Source organism: Hydra vulgaris, chromosome 04, assembly GCF_038396675.1.
Source record: "Hydra vulgaris chromosome 04, alternate assembly HydraT2T_AEP".
Lineage (NCBI taxonomy): Eukaryota > Metazoa > Cnidaria > Hydrozoa > Anthoathecata > Hydridae > Hydra > Hydra vulgaris.
Window position 1 is genome coordinate 10482169 of NC_088923.1, and position 24545 is coordinate 10506713.

General features: G+C 25.9%; 2 protein-coding genes across 2 annotated transcripts in view; both read right to left on the reverse strand.

The window, feature by feature from the left end:
- Positions 1-6663, reverse strand: part of LOC100214734 (dihydrolipoyllysine-residue acetyltransferase component of pyruvate dehydrogenase complex, mitochondrial) — a 53042-nt gene extending 46379 nt beyond the window's left edge. Inside the window, exon 1 of the mRNA XM_065795413.1 lies at positions 6469-6663. Coding sequence (XP_065651485.1) covers positions 6469-6647 — 179 coding nt within the window. The 5' untranslated portion in view covers positions 6648-6663. The remainder of the gene's footprint in view (positions 1-6468) is intronic.
- A 5715-nt stretch (positions 6664-12378) lies between these two features.
- On the reverse strand, positions 12379-12942 carry LOC100212370 (uncharacterized). The gene has a single exon (XM_065795415.1). It carries the CDS (start codon positions 12866-12868, stop codon positions 12389-12391), a length of 480 nt encoding a protein of 159 aa, XP_065651487.1. The 5' UTR covers positions 12869-12942; the 3' UTR covers positions 12379-12388.
- Between the last annotated feature and the right edge of the window lie 11603 nt (positions 12943-24545).

Below are 24545 nucleotides of genomic sequence, written 5' to 3' on the forward strand. Positions count from 1 at the left end.
AATTATGAGGCCTTTACAAAAAAATTTAACTATTAAAAATGTTTACCATTTAAAGGAAACTTTCCTTCTCACTTGTACTATCTTCTAAATCTGAAGTTGTTTCTGTAGCTAGATCTATGTTTAATTTTAATGAATGATCCTTTGTATGTCACTGGGTATTACAGAAGCTGCTCAAGTTTTCATTCAATTAAATTTATAATTATTGTAATTAAGCATTAAAAATTCACAAAATTTTTTGAAGTTTTTCAAAATTTTTTAAAATTTTACTTTAGAATTTCTTTTCAAAAAAACAATTTGCGTAAAAATGTTTAATCTTGATATCGTTACAAATAAAATGAGATGAATATGTTTTTCATATTCTATTTGTATTTTTATGATTAATAATTGAGTAACTTAACTAGTTGTTTTGATTCAAATTAACTGTGATGTATTTAATTCATAAAGTTAGCCCCATTAAATTCAATTTAATTAAATTTGCATTTAAAATCGATGTAGGATATCATTGGTTTCCATGCAGAGACTTAAAGTAATTATAATTCAAAAGCGCTTTATGTTAAATGAAAATCTCTGCACAAGAGAAGAAATGAACTTAAAAACCTTAGTCAAAAACATTCTATATTTTTTAGAATGCCCAAAAAAATGCTAAATTAGAAAAGATAAAAAAAGTAATGGAAAAACAAAAAAAAAATTGCAAAATATTTTTTTAAGAACAAACTAATTGAGATGATGCAACTCGAAATTGCAACTCACAATTCTTATATGCTTAATTCGAGCAAGATAAAATAGATCTAAAGATATGAATAAACACATATTGAACTTTACTATAAAAAATAAATTCAGATATTTATTCAGATAAGCATAAATATAGATAATATAAAATAAAGTTAATTGAGTTTATTTTTAAAGTTTATTAAAAATTTGTATACTGTAGATTTTGTATATCTTTATTCAACTTTATTTCAAAACTTACAAAGTTACTTTGTGACAAATCTGTCCAAAAAAATTATCTAATTTAATTAGATATTTCTTTCGATAGTAATAATTTTTTATAGAATTACTTTGTTAAAAAAAAAAATTAAAACTTAAAGAGAATTAGATTTGAAAAAAAAAAATGATAAAAAAAAAAAGAAATAAACTTAAATTAATAAAATGATTTTTATGGAAAAAGAATGAAAAATAACTTATTTTTTTAAAATTTATAATAATTTATATAGGAAAAAAAAAACTCTTATAGGAGAAGAAAATTCAGAAAAGGGAAAAAAAAGCTCTGGTTCCTGAAACCTCCAATTTAATTATGGGTAAAGATAGGAAGAGCAAATAAACTTTGGATGATATCTTAAATGCAAATGTAAAAAATCCACTTATATAATGTTATATGAAAACCTCAGTAAGTATAAAATATTCGATAAAAAATATTGATCTTGAATTATGATATAAAATCTTATTATAAAATCATATTATTACTATTATTTTTATTATTATTAAAAATTATGATTTAAACTAATTTTTATATAAAATATTAAAAAAATATTAAAAAATATAAAATATTAAAAATTATGATTTGAACTAATTTAAAAATATTTTAATTCACTTTATAAATCATTAGATAAAACTAGAAAAATAAAGTACAATATAAATATTAAAAAACAACCGATTTATTTATAATCCTTAAAACCTGGTGTTTAAAAAAAAAAAATTTTAAATATGTAAGTCTTTACTGTTATTATTTTTGCAGTAGTAAATTTATAGTTTTGTTTTTTCATTATTTTTTGCAATATGATAAATTGACCATTTCATTAAAACAGTGCTCATGGTTTTTAGCAAACCGAAAACTTAATGACCAGATATTGCAATTCGCGATCACTTTATTCAAGCCACTTGAAATAATTGTCATTATTTTAACAATTTTTATTTTATATTATTCTGTAATAAAACTATACGTACACTTTTTCTAGAAAACAAAGAATCATAAAAAAAGCAATTATAAATAAACAACCGCAATTTAAAAAATCACATTTTTTAGATAAAGTTTATATTTTTATATAAATGATATTTAATATATAAATATATATTATGTTTTTATATTATTGTATTCAGCATGAAAAATAACGGCTGGTTAATGGTCAATGACCACCCGAAATGACTAAAAATGCTATTTTGACCTCCCAAAATGAATTCTTGCCAATCATGGTTGACCGGTTGAAAAAAAATCAGAGTTTTAAAAGCAAGATTTGACAAATAATCAGGATATTAATTGGAAAATGCATATGAGCAATTCCGGCAGAAAATGAAAAAATAGTCAAATTCTATTCTCTTTTTCTTTAACTTTTAGTAATGAATATTGACACATGAAAGTTTATTTAAAATATACCTTTATTACAAAAATTAATTTATTTTCTTCATTTTTAGGCTTCTGAAAATTACTGTTTTTCTCATTGTTGCATGACAAAAAAAAGGAATAATGTTATTTTAACCATGAATTTATTTGCATAATCCGAATTAATTTAGCATGAAAATGGAGCTAACATTATCAAATTGTTTACACTTTATAAAATATATATTTCAAGAAAATAACACAAAAAACTTTTGCAATTTTCATGTAACATAAGTTACATGAAAATTGCAAAACATGATATAGTTTTGTTTTTAGTTTTATATTAAATTTAGTTAAAAAACTAAAAAGTTTCTTAATATTATATGCAAAAGAATATTGAATGTTGCATTTTTACATTAAAAGTTTTGAATAATGATGCTTAGTTATTTATACTAAATTTATGTAATGTAAGTTAAAACTACATGCATATACTTAAATTCTGGTGCTTTTTTTTGTTAAGATTTAGTTGCTAACAAAATGAATTACATTATGATGTAATTCTTGTTTAGTTAAATTTTTTGGTTTAAGTAAAACAAATCATTTGCAAATGCAATTAAGGGGGGTCATCCATAAAGTACCTCTCCTTATGTTTGTTAATTCTATCCCCTTACATCCTGTAACAAATGATCACATACACCCAAACGCCTCTCCCTCCTAAAGTGTCATAGCAGTTTTTACGTCAAAAATATTTTAAAAGATCTAAATATACTTTGCAGCATTTTTAAAATTTAACCTAATGAAAATTAGGCTTATTTAGTTTTGACAAACTAAAGATTTTCTTATTTAAATTATTTAATAAGTATTTTTAAAGAGTCATACTAAACTAATTTTTTAATATAGCTCTTGGTCTTGCGGAAAAAACTAATTATAATTTGATAATTTTCATGAACATTATGAAAAATCACTCAGGAAGATTGCCACCAGTTTTTTAAAATTGCTTTTATTAATTACCTTTAATTAATGATTTCAATACTTTTGCAATTCTTTTGTTAGGTAACTCTAAAAAATCTAATTCTTAATAATAGATATAAAAAATCAACAATAATAATCGCTTGGTATCAAAATTACAAGTTTATTTTCCTTAGCCAGTCGCCTCTGATAAATTTCTAATAATATTCATTAAATATTTAGTTGAGATTTCCTAACTAAAAATTTAGGAAGAAAAAAAAACCCATTAAAACAGGTACTAATATTTGAACTGCTGATAAATAGCAGTTGCGCAATAGGTACCAAAGCATTTAAAATTTGTTTAAGTTAATTTTATTATAAAACTATTTCATTTTCACAACTTTAAAAAGTAGAAAATATTTACAGTTTTTCTATACTCATTATAGATCAAATAACTATATACATTGAAGTATCTTAAAATTAAAAGGGGGGACTTATCTAAACTCATTATTATCATCTTTACATATAGAACTTGAAATGTATGATTGTTTTTTTGTAAGAATTCATTTTAGTTTACTTTGTTTATTCTATGGAATGTTACTCATTTTCTATATTGAAACAGAAAAATTGTTACATGAAAGTCTAATAGATAAAACAAACATATTTAAAATACTTCCCTCCCCTTGATCTGTTTTCCTGGTCCATTTTTCTTTGTAAGTAAACATAGTCTTGATGAAAAAATTGAAATTTTATTAGTCTTAAATTTTATAAAACAGCAGGAAAAATGTTACCCAGTTGTCATCTATGTTAGAGATATTTATGCTAGTATTTAACTCTGTAAAAGATAATTTACTTTCTTAATGGGCTGTTCAAATAATATATGACAATCTTAGGGGAGCAAGAGGTATTGGAAAGTGTCACCGAATATCACATGGGAGAGGATGGTTCACTACAGAGTGATGTGACAAAAAACATTTTAAATTAAAATCACTGCATAATTAGTTTAAACTGCTAACTTCTAGCGTGCAAAATAAATAATAATGAAAATTTTAAGAAATATGATACAAAATGACTACACAAATAGCAAGCTTTTTTTTAACTGTCATTTAACAACATTTAACTTCTTTTTTTGTTACATGATCCAAAGAGGTTTATCTGAATTTATACAATAAGAACTTGCTAGAGATTTCAAAAATTGCTAGAGATTTCACAGTGCAACAAAAAATATTAGCGTTTCAAAAAAAACATAATTTTCAAGAACTATTCTCTTATATCTTTTTTTATAACTAAGCTAGACTTTTTTTATAACTAAGTTTGACTCTCTCTAACCATATATACAAAGTACTAAGTTTTAAATGGCTTCTTTCATATATTATTCATGTCTTAAGACCATTTTTGATAAAAAAAACTTACTGCAGGAATGTTTTTTCAAAAGAAGTTTTTGAAGGTTTTTGAAGTTTTTGAAGGTAAGGATTACTAAGTACCAAAACACATCAAATTGGTTCGAAATTTCCAAACAGTTTTAAAAAGGGATAGGGAATCTAATGGAATAGGGAACTTTCTCAACATTTATACATAATGCCTTTGTTCTCAGACTTCAAAAACTTAAAAGTCTGTTTCCTAAAACAGACCTTAAAGTTTTTAAGCCATCATATCATCAATAAATTTTTTTTTTTTTTTGCTTTGCTATTATTTTCAATGTTGTTACTTTTAATTCATTAAATGTTTTGTGTCACTAATTTTTGTCATTATATATTGTCATTAATTTATAGCAAAAAAAACAATAAACAATTTATTGTGCCAAGACCTATTTCAAAAATCATGACCTTAATGATATGTTTGTGACTAACAATGCTCCTAGCAGAAGTGCCTTTAACAGGAAGAGAAGAATGGCTCACTTAAGCCATAACCTAGCAGGAATTATACTTCCATTAAATTTCTTTGGAAGCCATTTTAATTTACAAGGAGAAACAACAGACAAAGTTATGGAGAAAACAAATTTTGCCGAAGCTGGTGAAGTTCTTGCTTAATTTGCTCCAATAAAGTTGTTGGTGGATTTGAAACTATACCCGAGTACAAATAACCAAACAGTGAAAAATGTCTTCAGCTAAAGCAGCTTGGAGCAGTTAGAGGTTAAACATGTTAGAAAAAGTCTAAAAGTACTTAAAATTGTAAAATGTAATGATCAAAACCTTTTCTTTCACCACTTTCCAAAGTAGACTTAACTGTTCCAAAGAAGAGGGCTTGAGTGCAATAAAACAAAGAACTTTGCAAACCTCTTTTTAAAATTATTACGTAGCAAAACAATTTTGCCCAAGAAAGTTACAAAAATGTTTCCCAAAGGATTTCCATATGTCTACTTATGTCTAAGCATTCAGTTTTTTACCAAAAAGAATTTGTATCAATTGTAGTCTATATTTTGTAAATATCAAATAAATAAAACAACACAAAACAGTTTGCTCAAAAATTGGATTATCAAATGATATTCAAACCTCGCTGCTTAGTTATTCAATGTTTATCTGAACTCATAAGTATCTTTTTAAATTCAGATGAAGAAACAATCGAGTGTATAATCTGGACAATATTGATACTATTGAAGAACATATAACTCCGATACTTGTAGGTCAAAGTCCAATTTGGGGACAAATTTAGGTCTTAAACAAAAATTTTTGTCTTCGACACGTCACACAAGGGTGGGGGTGGGGGGTGGTAAAGGGGGTTCTTAAAAGTGCTACAAAATGTCACATAGGGGAGGGGGAGGGGGTTTCTAAACACGCCAATAAAAATGTCACATATTATTTGAACAGCCTCTTAAAGAGGGAAATGCCTTTCGAAATAAATGAAAAGGTTGAAAGTTTTAATAAGCTCAAAGTATGCAGAAAAAAGGTGCAATTTTTTCTGCATAATGTTTTTTGCCCTAAGAGCAATTTTTAAATGAATTGTTTTTCTACTGTTTATTTAAAAAATATTGAAGTATATAAGAATAGAAATGGTTAGAGTAGAATAGACTTACTCTACACCAACCAATTACTTAATGTACCCATAAGACTCATCTTATGGGTACGGTCCAGCTAGTATTTAATAACTACATAATTAATTATAAACTAATTAATTCTAAAAAAACTTTTTTGTCTAAAAATTAACAAATTATTTTGAGCAAAAAAAATGAAATATTATTTCATAGAAATAATTAAATTATATCTTACCTTTTGTGGGAAAATGCAGAAGCAGAATTGCATACATTTCTGGATGATTCAAAATTACTATTTGAATTTTGCAGTTTTTGAATTTCAGTTGTAATAAAAATAATGCCTTTTGTATTTTTGTGTTGAAAGAAACCAACTCTATTGCGAGCAACTCTGCATATAAAAGCTGATACTGACATATTTTTTTATTAAACTACTAGAGTAATTTAATAGATTTAATTAAACAAACAACCATATTAGATAATAACAATTTTATTAACATTAATTTAAGTTTATTTAAAAAAGTACCAAATTTACTAAACTTTTATAAAGGATGAAAAAACTTATTTTGTTAAAAACAAAATATCACTAATTTTTACTTAAAAAACATATTTTATCTGGAAAATATAAAATAGTAATAATTTTACTACTTCAAATCAAAGTGACAAAGGTATATATATAAAAAAACAAAAACTTATATGCAATAAAAATAATCAACATATATAAAAAAACTAAAATTAAAATCTTTATGCTAATGAAAAAACTTTTGTTAAAAAGCAATTTTAAAACTAAAAAAAATCATCTTTTCATACATTTGTTACATAAAGTTTACCAAAAAAATTCTCTAAAAAAATTTTGAGGTTGTTGAAGATGTTGAGGTTGTTGTCCAATCACATAATTTAATAATAGTTTTATTCTTATATATTTATTACTTATTTTTTATTGAGTTATTTTTTTTTCTATAGCCAATTTAGAACAAGTAATCTGTAAGTTTTGTTTAGATGTTTAGCCATCAAAAAATATTTATGTGCTGCTTTCGTTTTTGATCCAATACGACTCAATTACATGCAAAATCTGTTTTGTATAATGAAATGATGAAACTGGTATTGAGGCTGTTGACTATTGCATGAAAAAGATCCAATTTGCTGCAGATGTTGTCTCTGGATAGTTACAATTTCACTCCCAAAAAATTGCAAAAATGTGCCGCAACATTTATGCACTTTTTAGTTTGAAACAGCTTTTGAACCAAACTTCTATTAAGCGCTATATGAAAGATTGAAGTTTGATGAATGCCTCGATTTGATTACCTTTTTTTAAACCTATTGACATATTGGCATATGCCCCACCTGTAATATGAACACCACTTGTATACGTAAAATCTTGTATAACATAAATTTATATTGTATTCTATTTTACTCATTTTAGTAAAGATATAAATATTAACAAAATCAAGTCATTTTTGATACTGGGGTGTATCAAACCATTTCCACCACACCAATCTTTATTGCTAACATACATCTCTCATATATTTTGGTGGTTTAGTATAAATTTATAAAAACTTTTTTGTATATTTATATAGCAAATATCTTAAAAAAACTTTTTTCCTGAAAAAAGTGTTCTGTTTCATACGGATAAGGTGGTGGTTTAGTACCCCCTCTGTCCATCCAGTATGCCCGGTGGTTAGAGTTTAACATAAAGTTGTTTGACACCAAGATATTTGTATTTCGATGAGAACTGACAAAGTTATGACAATTTAAGTGAAGAAAAACATAATTTTGACCACAGTTTCTTCAACAAACCCATATATTGAAAAGTCGATAATCAAACCATCATAACTTTTAAGAAAATTGTTCAACTTTGAAAATTTTTAACCATTAAAATACTGTAATAATCCTCTTTCCAATGATATATAATATTATAGTTTTCAAACAATTTGAAATTTTCATCCACATACCTATATATATATATATATATATATATATATATATATATATATATATATATATATATATATATATATATCTATATATATCTATCTATATCTATCTATCTATCTATCTATCTATCTATCTATCTATCTATCTATATATATATATATATATAATATATATATATATATATATATATATATATATATATCTATATATATCTATATATATATATATATATATATATATATCTATATATATATATATATATATATCTATATATATCTATATATATATCTATATATATCTATATATATATATATATATATATATATATATATGTATATATATATATATATATATATATGTATATATATATATATACATATATATATATATATATATATATATATATATATATATATATATATATATATATATATATATATATATATATATTGTGTTTAGCTTAATAAAAACTATGGCGTTTAACTCTAACTGAGAATAAATAAAACAAACAGAATAAAGGTAGACTTTAATATTTTTATTTGCATTTTTAGGAGCAGTTACACTAATAATTACACTGCACTTGACAAATTTGTTGATAAAATAGGTTATCAACAAATGATTATCATTTGTTGATAACCTATGTTTGATAATTTATTTCTAAATGTTTTATCATGATGATATAGCAATGCTAAATCATTGAGGATTTATAATTTATTTTTAACCAAACAGAAAAACTTCAATTTTTAATTTTGATTAATTCTTGTACGTCTGATGTTTTCTTTTTTTTTGTGTGTGTGTGCAAAATAAACAGGGTAATGTAGCAAAAGATGTTTGGGTGTCTCTTCCTAAATATAAGATAAAATATATAAAATGAGATACTTGACTTCGAGCATTGATTATATATTTTTAACTAATCGGTTCTTTTTTTTCTGTATATGATAGAATACAGTTTACCATTTTTCTTTCACGAAGTTTTTTCTATAATTTAAATTGATCTTTTATATTTTATCGAGTTTCTTTTATTCTCGGTTAAAAACGGATTGTTTAGTTACTAAACTCAAGTACATTTCCATATATCCGGATTTTACTAATTTTCCGTGTATAGATAGAATAAGCTATAGCTTATTCTATCTATACACGGAAAATTAGTAAAATCCGGATATATGGAGTATACTCGTTACTACTTACACCGTTTCACGTAAAAGCGAGTTTTTATTTATTCCGTTAACGGGAATCGGAAAGGGACGGTAGAAATAGTAACCAGACTAGTCTATGGATAGACTTACAACACAGACATAGACAATTCTGTATGTTGTAATGGACACAACAAATGTTTAATTTTTTGTCCTTGTTGTGTCTATCAAATTTTTGATGGTGTCCTAAGATTGCTCAGTTAAAAAATAATTTTCACTTCATAAGTCTACAAAGCATAATTTTTTGTCTATTTGGTGTCTATGATTTTGTCTAAATTTACTTGATTTCATAAAACCAGAAATCTTTCATTACCGTATTATTTCATCATCGTATCATATTCATCAATAAAATGAAAGTAAAAAACATTTTTCTTTTTCACTATTGTTTTATTCACAAACCTAAATAAATTTTAACACCTATTGGAATCTTCTACTTACTAATCCACATTATATAAAGGACAACTCCTTGATCACATATTTTTAAAATAATTTTATTGAAGGTGATAAAGATTTTAGTGACTAAGGAAAATTTTTTAAATGATAAACTTACCTACAACTTTTTTGAAGTAATCCCAAACTGGAGAGGGCATTTTAAAAATAAATTTTCACGCACATTCACTGAGAATTGAAAAACAACTGAACTGAGTAATTAATGAACTTCAATTGAGCACAAAATAGTCCATTTTGAGGTTTTTAAATAGACATTAACTTTTTAATCAACAGCACACGCTGGACAAAAAATTAAAAAATGAACTTCTGTTAGAAAAATTGTATTTTTAATTTTGTGCTCGTTTTCAGTTTTTGAAACGATGCTGCAGTAAAAATTTAATTACTCGTTATAAGTCCAAATTATATATTAAATAGATCTTCTATACCTCATTAAAAAATTGAGATTGTTCATTTAGTGTCCGTTTTTAAAATGATTGTCTAGAAAGACAAACATTTTTTATAGACAATTCATTTTTGATAGTTGTAATTAAAATAGTTGCAATTAGTGCTTCGTCGAAGTCTATTTTTGTCCTTTTATAATAAGTCCATTAGAGATTGTCTGGTTGCTAGTTATAACATACTAATAATCCACTTTTACACGTATTAGAAACTGCATGTATAGTTTGTATACTTTCAAAATTTAGTTTTTGTATGTTCATGCTTTCAAAATACAGTTGTTTTATTTCATGTTTGTGTTAAGCTTATGCATATAATGTAATATAATATAATTGTTTCGATTTAAACATATATAGTTTTTTGTTTGTTTCATGCATATAGCACTTGTATATTTGTGTATTTATAAAAAAATGTTTATATTTGAGTTTTTCCTCCAGTGCAACTCAACCCTCAACCGGACCTTCCTGTTTAGTCCATTCCTAATAAAAAAGTTTAGCGTGAGTTTTATTTTTTATACAAACCAATTACAATTGTGTTTACAAAGTTACATTAAGAGTGTGCAAATATTAATTTTTCAAAAGAAAATGACTTTTTATAATAGTCTTTTAAAGCTTTTTAGCAAATAGTAGTACCAAAGTAATGCATGGTTAAAAATTAATAATATGCATGGAATTACTTTTCGGCAATTTTAAAACAAATCTAGTAAATATGTCGCCGTTACATCTGTAACCAAATAATTTTTTAAAACCTCGTAAATCATTGCAAGTGGAAGAAAAGTTATCAAAAATAACCGCTGTGAATAGTATGCCAGCGTAGCGCCAGCTATTAAAACTTTTATGATGTCAACGTTGAGTTGTTGCGCAAATACAACATTGGCTTAATGAAAAGCAACTTTTAACTAAAATATTACAACGTTACGCTATTCAAGGTCAACTTAGTAAAATAAGTGTTATTGTAAGTCGTCGCTAATTGTAGCTCAAGTTTTGACTAGCGTTGCACCAATATCTAAATACCAAGCCAACGCACCGCCAATAACGTTGAATATACACAATGTCAATATAGGATGATAGACAGCCGATCTTAATGAAACACGGATCCAACGTAGCATTTCGTTACGCTCATAGAGCGCCTACAACCATCAACGTTGCGCCAATATAAGGTCAAAATGGTATAAAATGCGTTATATCAACGCTACGCCAATGTAGCACTTATTTAGGTCAACGTTTCGCCTGCAACTCAAAACCGAGAGTGAACAAACATATTTCCAACAAAATTAAGTATATGTAACGCCAACGTAAGCACGATGGGCAGCCGATCCCCTGCCATCACAGTGTCGATTTGCAGCCAACTAAAAAGCTTCGTTGACCTACAATCAAAAATACGTCGTGCCAACGTTAGGCCTACTAAGCTTAGGTAATTACTTTAAAGTTCCTATAAACAGTTTAGCTTGGCAACATTAATTTTATTAATGAAGTAACATGAAAAATTGTATTTTAAGTTTTAACGTTTAATTATGCAAATAATGTAAGTAAATTGTAAGAATATTTTTTTAACTTTTTAAATTTTTTAAAATTCGCATCGCTTGGAGTTGTGGTTAGGCAACATGCATAACACACTTTACACAGTTCGCATGAATCGATGTGCGTACAGGTATACGAACGTCGTTAAAAAATTTGTTTGCTGTAAATATGAAAATGCAAAAGTGATCTATTGAAAACCAAGATAGATATTTTCAACACTTTTAGATTAAAATTTAAATTGAAAGTTTAACTCAATAAAAGGTGAGGTTTAATGAAATAATAATTCTAATAAATTGTTATCTAATAATAATCAAATGCGCTTTTATATATTCAAAAAGATATAACGTCTTACTTTTTAAAAAAAAGTAATATATTTACTTTTAAAAGTCCGAAGTAACAAACTGACGTCATTGCTATCGTTTTATTTTTAATTTTGATTATTACTTTTTATTGAGTACGTTTTAAGCAAAGTTCGTAAATTTAAGACAAAATAAATTCTTTTTATTAGGTAAATTTAACGGAAAGTTCGTAAACTAACACAAATTAAACAAAAATCATTAATAAAGATTTTTAAAAATAAAAATAATAAAGATTTTATAAAGAAAATAAAAACGTAATTCGATGTTTAACTTTCATAAGGCTTTGAATCAGGTACCACAATCACTGGAATATTGGAATGGTGTAAGACGTAATCACTTGTGCTACCAAGTACAAATCGACTAAATTTTCCAAGACCTCTTTGCCCCAAAATAATAACGGTGCCGTGGCATTTTTTTACTGAATCGCAAATATCATGCCCAACACCGTAGCAGTTTTCTACAATAATAGAGTCATATTTTATGTGTTTTTCTTTGCAAATATCAGAATAATATTGCATCATATGTTCATCCTCTCTCGCGTTACTTTCAACAACATCTTGATAAATATCAATTGATGCATAGGCACCCATCAGCCCCATTAATGCCATTCGTGGAACTTCAGTCACGTGTATTATAATTAGTGTATCATTATTATTATGAAAATTTTCTAAATACCAATTAAACGCGTGCTTGCTTGATTCGCTTCCATCAACAGCTATACAATTTACTTTTCCTATAGTATCCATTCTAAATTAATTTAAGCAAAAAACTTTATCTTCATATACAAAAACACTTTAAGTAAATAAAAAAGCGATTTATTAAGTGGGATGATGTTGTAATTGCTTAATATTGCGGTTTTAGAAATAAATGTGATAAACAACATGTGATTGGCTCGTATAAAGTTGTTGCGCACAAAGGGTGAAATTCAGGCCTTGATAAGTCAGTTCAATACTTTTTAATTAATTGAAAAATAATTTGTAAAGAATATATTTTTGTAATTATATATATATACACATAATATGTCTACAAGTAATAAGTTAACTTCTATATATTAAATCTTATAAACTTTTTATAAAGTAATTATAAATAGGTTAAATAAAAATTATAAAATAAAATTTATATATTTAATAAGAAATGAATATCAAGGCTTACTTCCTTCAGCTTACTTCCTTCAGTTTTTAGACCGGGTGAATAAAAATGAGCAATTGCTTTTACTTAGTAATTGGTCAGCTTTACGCGAACAAAAACTTCACCAGTTTTGCTCAAACTTTTATTTACGTAAAGTTAAGCATTTAACTCAGTAATTGCTCAGCTTTACTTTAATAAAAGCTTAAGCAAAATTTGTCAAGTTTTTTTTTCACGTAAAGCTGACCAATTACTGAGTAAAAGCAATTGCTTATTTTTATTCACCTGGTTTTTTGTCTTCAGTTTAAAGCCAGTATGATTAGCTTTGCCTGACCTGTTTGATCCCTCAGCGATAAACTCAAAACCTTAATAACCGTATTTTTATCTTGCGATACAAATATGTATATACTTATGTGTATATCAATTAGATATGTTTATGTTTATATAGATCCTGTAAAAATATTTATATTTGAAATATTTTTTTTTGTTTTGTTGTTAATAAAGGTTATTCTTGACTAGAAATAAATATGTTTAAAAAATTTTAAAACCATCAAACATTTATGAGAAAAAGCTTGATGAAGCTTTATGAGGTCTTTATAAATACTTGAATAAACTATAAAAGTTTTAAAAACCGTAAAAAATTTTGTTTTTGCTTCGCCACAACTTTTATAATAAATAAATTTACACTTACAAAATTAAATTTATAAATTACCAAAATTTAAGAGTTTAAACTTGTGAGACTATAGGTACATATATATATATATATATATATATATATATATATATATATATATATATATATATATATATATATATATATATATATATATATATATATATATATATATATATATATATATATATATATATATATATGTAAATTATGTTAGTGTATTTTACAAATAGAGTGCTCAATGTTCTTAAAGAACAGAGCAATAATTAATTAGTAAAAAACACTTATCTAACTTTTATCTTCGACTTGAAGTTTCACCATTGCTGGATCATCAGGAAGAGTTACTAAATCTCAAAAAGAATTCAATTTATAAAAAAAAATATTTTACAGGAAGTTATAAATTATTATAAAAAATTTTTAATTACTATATTTTTTTGTTAATGGGAAGTTACAGAAAGTAATTATGAAATAATTTTCTTTGGAATGGGGATAGTTTAATTTGGTCATTTGTTTTTATAATTTTTTAAGAGGTATTTATTTTCGTGCCTACATTTAGAAATTAATTCAGATTTTTTATTTAATAAATTTTCTTGATTTAAATGAGTAATTATTTCAAACTTTTCTTGCAAACATAGCATACATTTTTTGGAAATGTTATTATAGGCAGGGGCAGATTTTAGAATAGACCATTGTAAATTAAAATTTTTATTTTTTTCTTTTAAATCCCAAATATATTTTGACAGCATAGTCTCTTTTGAATATTTTTTGTGTTTAAACGATTGTTTGTGGTTGGCATAACGTTTTTTCCATTCCCCCTCGGTTAAGCCAATATATTGTTTATCAGGGTTGTTTTGTGAGGAAACAATGCACTTGTAAATTACATTTTTCGAAAGGCATTTTCCATTTAGAGGGCAATCTATTTTTTGTTTACAATTACAATAATCAGTGTTTTTTTCTTTTATATGTTCATTTTTATTAATTAACGCGTAGTTGTGGCCTTTTATAATTCTTTCTAAACTTTTTGTACAACTATAACTTACTTTAATGGTATTTCTGTTAAAAATCTTATGTAATTTATTAGAGGGAGGAAAATGTTTGTCTATTAATTTTAGAAAAATTTTACCTATATTTGTTGAAACATTTTTGGTGTACGGGGGGTTGAACCAAATTATGTTTCTATTTCTATTACGCTTTTTTGCAATTTTCTTTTCAAATTTTAGATCGAAATTTTGAAATCCACTTTTTTTAAGGGCATCTTCATAAACGCGTTTAGAGGAGTTAAAAATATTTTCATTAGAAGAGTTTTGGTTTAGCCTATTGTTAATTGAAATTGGAATTTGTTTTAGAATTTGAGGGGGATGGTTCGAATTTACATTAATATACAATAATTCGTCATTAGGTTTTTTGTAGGGCTTATAGGAACTTTCTGAGAGGTTAAATGTGACATCAAGAAAATTCACTATTTTTAAATTTATATTTATTTCAATTAGGAAGCCAATATTTTTAAAAACTTTAACAATATCTTTTCTAATTTTATCGAGTTGTGGTCCTGATTTTTTATGCATTATTATTAAACCGTCGTCGCGATAAAGACCTAATTGATTAATTTGGATTATTTTAGCTAGGGTATTTAAAATATATAAACCTACAAATTCGCAAATTTCTGCTCCGTCGTAACTTCCCATTGTTACATCAAAGCATTCGTGCGTGGTTTTTTTCTTCCACGTTTCCTTATCAAAATAGAGTAAATTTTTTCTGCAGTGCTTAATTATACGGATAGTGTCCTCAGTAATTTCTAAATGGGATTTTCCAAATTCTATTGTTTTATCTAAAATTTCTGCTGTAATTGAGGGGTAAAAATCAATAATATCAAATTGTATAAATGTGCATTCATTTTTATTGTTAATTTTAGAAAACCAATCTATAACATCAGTGGTATTTTTCCACTGATGTAAACCTAATTTTTTCCGAATAGAGTTATTAATTTTGTCTAGTTTTATTTTACTAACGTGCCCTAGTTCACTTTTTGAAGGTACTAGTAGCCTACAAGGGAGTTTATTTTGAAAATTTGGTTTGTGATCTTTTAGCGAAACAAACGCTTGCGCTGGTGCAACTGATTCAATTCTCGCATCTAAATTAATATTTTTGATTATTTGGTAATTTGGTAAATGTTACTTGTTTTGTCAGCAAAAACTAAAATATTAGGGTTCAATTTTATATTATTAATGTCTATTTTTAATTGTTTTTGGAATTCATTATTTATGTTTTGGAATTTTATAGTTTTAATTAAGTGTAATAAATCATTTTCAAAATTTTCCAGGTCAGAAATAAATAGTGGGGCGTTTTTTGTTTTGAATCCATAATTTTCATTCTGTTTTTTTTCAATTAAAGGGTTTTTATTTTTTTCAGATTCTAAGAAAAAATGGGCTTTCCAACGAATTCTTTTAATAAAGTGTTCTACTTTGTCTATTAATGAAATAGTATAACTTTTTTTGTCTGGGATCGGGATATTTTTGAGAGAGTAATCAGTGGAAAAATACCACTGATGTTATAGATTGGTTTTCTAAAATTAACAATAAAAATGAATGCACATTTATACAATTTGATATTATTGATTTTTACCCCTCAATTACAGCAGAAATTTTAGATAAAACAATAGAATTTGGAAAATCCCATTTAGAAATTACTGAGGACACTATCCGTATAATTAAGCACTGCAGAAAAAATTTACTCTATTTTGATAAGGAAACGTGGAAGAAAAAAACCACGCACGAATGCTTTGATGTAACAATGGGAAGTTACGACGGAGCAGAAATTTGCGAATTTGTAGGTTTATATATTTTAAATACCCTAGCTAAAATAATCCAAATTAATCAATTAGGTCTTTATCGCGACGACGGTTTAATAATAATGCATAAAAAATCAGGACCACAACTCGATAAAATTAGAAAAGATATTGTTAAAGTTTTTAAAAATATTGGCTTCCTAATTGAAATAAATATAAATTTAAAAATAGTGAATTTTCTTGATGTCACATTTAACCTCTCAGAAAGTTCCTATAAGCCCTACAAAAAACCTAATGACGAATTATTGTATATTAATGTAAATTCGAACCATCCCCCTCAAATTCTAAAACAAATTCCAATTTCAATTAACAATAGGCTAAACCAAAACTCTTCTAATGAAAATATTTTTAACTCCTCTAAACGCGTTTATGAAGATGCCCTTAAAAAAAGTGGATTTCAAAATTTCGATCTAAAATTTGAAAAGAAAATTGCAAAAAAGCGTAATAGAAATAGAAACATAATTTGGTTCAACCCCCCGTACACCAAAAATGTTTCAACAAATATAGGTAAAATTTTTCTAAAATTAATAGACAAACATTTTCCTCCCTCTAATAAATTACATAAGATTTTTAACAGAAATACCATTAAAGTAAGTTATAGTTGTACAAAAAGTTTAGAAAGAATTATAAAAGGCCACAACTACGCGTTAATTAATAAAAATGAACATATAAAAGAAAAAAACACTGATTATTGTAATTGTAAACAAAAAATAGATTGCCCTCTAAATGGAAAATGCCTTTCGAAAAATGTAATTTACAAGTGCATTGTTTCCTCACAAAACAACCCTGATAAACAATATATTGGCTTAACCGAGGGGGAATGGAAAAAACGTTATGCCAACCACAAACAATCGTTTAAACACAAAAAATATTCAAAAGAGACTATGCTGTCAAAATATATTTGGGATTTAAAAGAAAAAAATAAAAATTTTAATTTACAATGGTCTATTCTAAAATCTGCCCCTGCCTATAATAACATTTCCAAAAAATGTATGCTATGTTTGCAAGAAAAGTTTGAAATAATTACTCATTTAAATCAAGAAAATTTATTAAATAAAAAATCTGAATTAATTTCTAAATGTAGGCACGAAAATAAATACCTCTTAAAAAATTATAAAAACAAATGACCAAATTAAACTATCCCCATTCCAAAGAAAATTATTTCATAATTACTTTCTGTAACTTCCCATTAACAAAAAAATATAGTAATTAAAAATTTTTTATAATAATTTATAACTTCCTGTAAAATATTTTTTTTTATAAATTGAATTCTTTTTGAGATTTAGTAACTCTTCCTGATGATCCAGCAATGGTGAAACTTCAAGTCGAAGATAAAAGTTAGATAAGTGTTTTTTACTAATTAATTATATATATATATATATATATATATATATATATATATATATATATATATATATATATATATATATATATATATATATATATATATATATATATATATATATATATACACACACACATATATATATATATATATATTTCAGTTGTCTATAATACCAACTGTATGTAGCTTTTGGTAGCAACTTGTTTCACAACTAAAGTTGTGGCTGTTATAGTTTTATATTTTTAAAAAGTGAAATATTTAATATTTATACTTATGAAATATAATATTTATACTTTTAGGAAAGGTTTCATGGTGTCAGGTAATATTTGCTGGCAAAAGCATAATGAGCTAGATGGCACCACAAAAGCTGTCAGTAACATCAAATATTTGATGATCTCCACGACAGAGAGTGGTTCGCAAGATAAATGATAAAAGACATTCAAAATGTATAATAAATGTTTAATTAGCCACAATTTAAACGCTTTATATATTTAATGATATTCACCTCCCTAAAGCTGAAAGGGGCACTATAGTGGAGGAGGCTATTTTTTTATTTTATTGTGGTTAGCAATGCCCTCTCAAATCTTAAACTCAAACATTGATGAGAAAGGTTGCTGCACGGAGAAACAAGTTGATTGCAGTATTGCCAGTACTACAAGGAACAAGTTCAGGATTGAACATGGAATTTGTTGATAACAAAACAAGTGCTTTACAACTCTACTACATTACATACCTTTACAAAGGTATGCAACATATTTTTCAATTATTTTTACAATATCTAATAATTAAAAATAAGAATTTAACTTTTATTTATATAGCTTTTATTTTTAGACCGTAACGTTAAATTATATCTTTTAAATTCATTAATAACAAATAAAATTAATTTTATTTTGATGTCGGCTTGAAAAGAAAATTTTTCCAATAAACAAAACTTTTAGGAAAATTAATTTTTTTTTTTTTCCTAAAGTTGTGCGGCCGTGCGCAGTGGTTAGAGCGCTTGCTTTATAAGCATGAGATCCAGAATCGAAACGAGCTCTGGACGAATTTAACTTATTAAAGTAGGGGAGACCGGGGCTAGTTGGCCGCAGGGGTAAGTTGACGAACTGCGTTTATCTTTAGAGCCTTTCATCAGAAAGTGACAAAAATTACTCAGAAACTTCCTCATTGACCATTTTATCATTCACTGTAGTAATGTCAGGATTCGTGCATGCGCATGGGAGATATTGAGATTTATGCGTTTTTTGGACAAAAACTTAACTTTTAGAACATCGCTTCCTTTTTTTTTACAAAGAAAATATTTAGTCGTATGAAAAAAAAATTATTGTAAAAGTTCCAGTCACAATTGGTTTACTATATCCAGTCAGACTTTTTTTTCGAAGCTGCCGTTTTTCAGGATCTATAGATTGTTTATTAAAAAAAAAGCTTTCGGGGTAAGTTGACAAATTTTTAACGGGGTAAGTTGGCTCATAGCATTTACTATGGAAAAAAATATTTATTTTTATAATATTATTATTATTATTTTTTTAATTTTTAACAATATTGAAAATATTTATTCGTACAAAAAAATTAAAAAAAAATTTTTTTAGTTTTTTTTTTCCACAGATAAAAGATGGGCTACTGTTTGGCTTTTATGCGGACTAATATTTGGTACCAGCTAAAAGTAATATTAAATTTTGGGATAAAATTATTGCAAAAATTAATTTTAAAAAAATTTCTATTAATTTTGCACTTAATAGTGCATTTTTTTTTTTTTTTTTTTTATTATTTATTTATTTTGCCGTTAATAAATATTACAAAAAAGAAATTACAATAAAAGAAAAATCCTGGCCGGAGCAAGAAGAAGACAGGTTGTCTTATCGCCGAGCCCCGTCACACAAAAATTTACATGCACAATAAATGATAAAAGACAAAAAGACAGTATAAATACAAAAACAAAAACAAATCAAATACTTCAGCAATAAAATAATTTGTTGCTAACAATCTTCCAGCAGAATTTTTTTTTGACCAGTTTTTTGTTTCTTATCGAGGTCCTTATCTCTGGAACAAAATAGTCTTACCAAATTTTGATTTTTTTACCCAACTGACTTTTGCCTCATTCAAACAAAAACTTAAAAGAATTATATTTTTAATTGAAAATATTTTGATTTACTTTTAATTGTTTTTTTGTTTTGTTTGTTTGTTTATTCGTTGTTGTTCTATTTTGTATACTTTATTTTTTTTTTAATCTTGGCTTTTTAAAATTTTATCTTGGTTTTTACATGTTTTTGCATAAAGTTGTATTATTATTATTTTTTCACTTAAGACATTGTATTTTTATCAAAAATTAGCCATATATTGTAAAGGGCTTCATGACAAGATCCACATGATCTTCTAGAAGTCCTGTCGTTACTAATGTAAAAATTGTAAAATATAATTGGTTATTGTAATATTTTTAAACGGCAAAATATGAAAAAAAAAAAAAAAAAAAAAAAGAATAATTTTAAAAATAAAAAAGTAAAAACGACAGAAAATCATGAAAGTTATAAAAACACACAAAAAAATGCGTTGTTTAATTAAAAAAAAAAAGCAATATATGTAAACATAAGTATTTGGGCTGATTATTTAATATCATCAAAAATATGAACGAAAAAGACAATTTTATTTTCGTTATCTTTCGTTATCATTAATAATCATTTTTATAGTTTGCGCCAACTTACCCCGTGGTTGGGTAAGTTTGCGCAAATTTTTTTTTTTTTTGAGTGCCCGGAAAGGCCCCAAGAATTTTTTTTTGTAAATGGATGCAAATTTTATAAGATACCCTAATCCATACTCTTTAAGACTACACTTTAATATTTTTAAAAAAATGTACTGCTAGGGCTACAGAGCTTATATAGTAAAAACCGAGCCAACTAGCCCCGGTCTCCCCTACCGGCGAAATATTCAAAGTTTGATTATCGATGGCTCCGCATAAAATCGGACTATTTTTTTTGATTGATTTTCTCCCACTTTATGGTTTACATGATTTTCGGAGACGGTTGTAACGAAAACAGTTTATTTTGTTTTTACGCGCCAAGTTAATAAATTTTATTTTTCAAAAAAAGCTTTGGGAATTTTAATGACAAATAAAATCGCCGTGTTCCTGTGCATAAATTTTTTATTGCATGAAATTTTGCGCCTTGCGTCATCAGATGATAAATCGTCAAAAATTGGTATCAGAAAAATTGTGCGCACTATTAGTTATATTGTAACAATTAGTGCGCAAAAATATTTAATCTGATGACGTCTGTTGACTGTCTTACCTATTCACTTTGATGTAGGAAATGTCAATGAAACTCAATTTTTTTAAACTGAAATGCTTTTAGAACCATGCCAGAAATTCGAAGACTAAAATTGAAACTTTTCGACTACATACTAAAAATTTTAACGACTAAAGGATTTTTGTTTAAGTATATGTTTCCAGTTTGTACCAGTAAAACTTTGCTTAATATTTTATGTTTTACCATGTACACACTTTTCCAACTGTTTTTAAGCACTGAGTTACTCAAAGATTGGTTTGATTTTATAAACAAACTTTATTGGTAAACCTGGTCCAGGTTTATAAGTATTTGTGACATTGACCTTATGACCGTTGATCTGAACTCCAAACGTTTATATGTTTATATTATGTCAAATAAGCCAAAAAACTGCGATGATTGGAGCCTAGGAACAAAAAATCCCTAAAATTTTGGCCACAACTATCCCCAACGCACTGTGCGTCAATTAGGAAATCGGGTTTTACTTTTTTAAAGAAATTTCTTAAACAATTTTTCAATTTTAAATTTTTTCCAATTTTAACAATTTCCCTAATTAAAATGCTTAGTGCAATGTGACAGCAACAAGTTAATAAAATATTTTTGTTTTGTTTTTCTCAATTAAATTTACATTCACTGATAAAATTTTAAATTTCATAGACTAATCTCTTAGTGTTTAAATAATATGACTTTTACACACCCATACATTGAATAGGTTAAAAACTTTATAAGGTTATTATTTTTGAACGTTAAGAAATAATTGTATCAAATTTAAAAATAAGTAGAGAAAAATTTTAGAGGCCTTTTCCATCCCATTAGCTAATTTTTAATGTCTGAAAGTTTATCTTAAACAACAAAAATGGTGGATCCACACCCATACATTGAAGGGATTATGCTGGATTCGCCCCTGAATGTCGCCTGTTAAAAACATAATAATTTTGAGTTGCATAAATGAAACCTTTGGTTGTTTTTATGTCTTAAAAAGCCTAATTTAAAAAAAAAATTTACTTTTTATTTTTTCTTTAATTTATTTTTCCATTTGTTAAAAGTTACAAAAAAGAAATTATAGTAATAGATAATCCTGACCAGAGCAAGAAGAAGACAAATTGTCTTATAACCCCTGTTAAATTGGTGTTTTTAAACGTATAAATTTACATAGGTACTAAGTGTTAAATAAAACAGTAAAAATACATACTAAACTTCAGCAATAAAATAAATTATTGCTAAAAATCTTTCAGCGGAATAATTTAAAAAATAAAGAAAGGCAAAAGAGAGATAATCATTAATGTTATCAACCAACAAAAAACTGCGTTTTATTAAAACTAATGCAATATAAGTAAGAGTTTAGGGGTGATTAATAAATATTAACAAAAAGATAAACCAAAACAAGAATGTAGTAATTTTAAATGATTTATTCAATTCAAACCTTTTTAATTGTTAAAATTTTTCAAAGTGCAATTTAAAATTAAGTCTTATTTTCATTAAAAATATGAAGAAAATATTTCCAAACAAACGGTCTCTAATATCGAGTTTGGTACGAACTTATCTTAAGATGGGTTATGGGAATGACAAAGTTATTCTCTGAAAATTTGGAAGGATTTATGAGAGATTTCATTAAAGTCAGATAGAAATGTTACTGGAGATAATCCACATTTTACTTTAATCATAAATAATATCACTAGTAAGCGACCGGGGGTCGTTTACTAAATATCACTTGATAAATATTAAGCTAATAAACTCCCGTTTGCGTCAATTATTATTTTGCAAGCATGTTTTGTTTGAGTTTAGTGTTTTTAGTGCTACTCCAGGCAACTTATGGAGTTAAAGAGGGGCGGGGGATGATTTTCTATCATCTAAGGATTGACTCAATGGTATTGACTTATTACTTTCAAAGAGTACAAAAACTGTTATTTTGTGTGTACGGGGGAATGAGGAGGGAAGAAAAGGAAGGGTTGTGCAGCCATGTTGTATTTTGTCAAGACTATTGACGAAATACAACGTGGTCGCAAATTTTTTTATGAATATTGATTCCCTGATCAAAACGCTGTAATTTATTACTGCTTAGCGGTCAATTATAATTCACAAAATAAATAATTATTTAGTTACAAATATATAATAAGTATATATTTGTATGATTTCGAATGGATATAATTAATCTTAATACTAAATAAATGATTTTTTAAACAATTATAATACTATTGATCTCAAAATTTATAAATCTAAATGGTTGCTTACAAACGGACGTCAAGAGCGACTCTGAATTTTCTAGAAAATAAAAAAGTTTTACCATGACGACTTCTTCAAAAAAAACTTTGATAGTTTTAGAAGAAAAAAACACTCTACGAAAATCCTAATTTTTTTTAAATCGTCAAAAATTGGCAATAAATCATATGAAACGCAACTTTAATTAAGATTTTTAAATATTTCCACCTAATTAATATCAAACTGCTCTTATATTTAAAAAACAAACGTTAAAATTTTTGAGAGGCCACCGCTAATGGCTTCCGCCGCCGTAAAAAGTTGGTCTTTTGGCAGAATTTTATTTTGATGCGGGGAGGCATATTCAACTCTGTTTCAAACATATAGTCATTAGAAACGTTTTATTAAGTATTATTCGGTTACTATCATGTATACTATCATGTATTACTTATCAAATAAATTATTTAGCAATATCGACTGAGCGTCTTAAGTTTAAGGAAACAGTTTTAAAATCGTATAAAAATCTGTTTGGTAACCCAAGTCTCGATATTGTTTTTTTTGCTCAGAACTTGTTTGCGTTATATAGTTTAAAATTTTAAAAACAAAATGAAATAAAAAGTTTTTCATAAACTTTTATAGGTGGACTACTTGAAAACAATTGCATATAATTATCCAATACAGACAGATTTTCTTTAAGTAAATCTTGATCTTAAATAATGATCTTAAACCACTTTCTTCGCTTAATCAATTTAAAACTTAACTTTAGCAAAATCTTTTACTAAACGACAATGAACTAAATTTCTTCTGAAGCGTTTAAAATGAGAGTACTATTAATGATTTAGCATTAATAATTGTTTATTACTAAGATTGTCTATTCTAATACATAAATATGATAAATAATCTTGTCTCTAGTCTTGTTTCTGTTTATTTTTATTTTTTTTGTTTTGTCTTTTTTTTTATTTTTTTT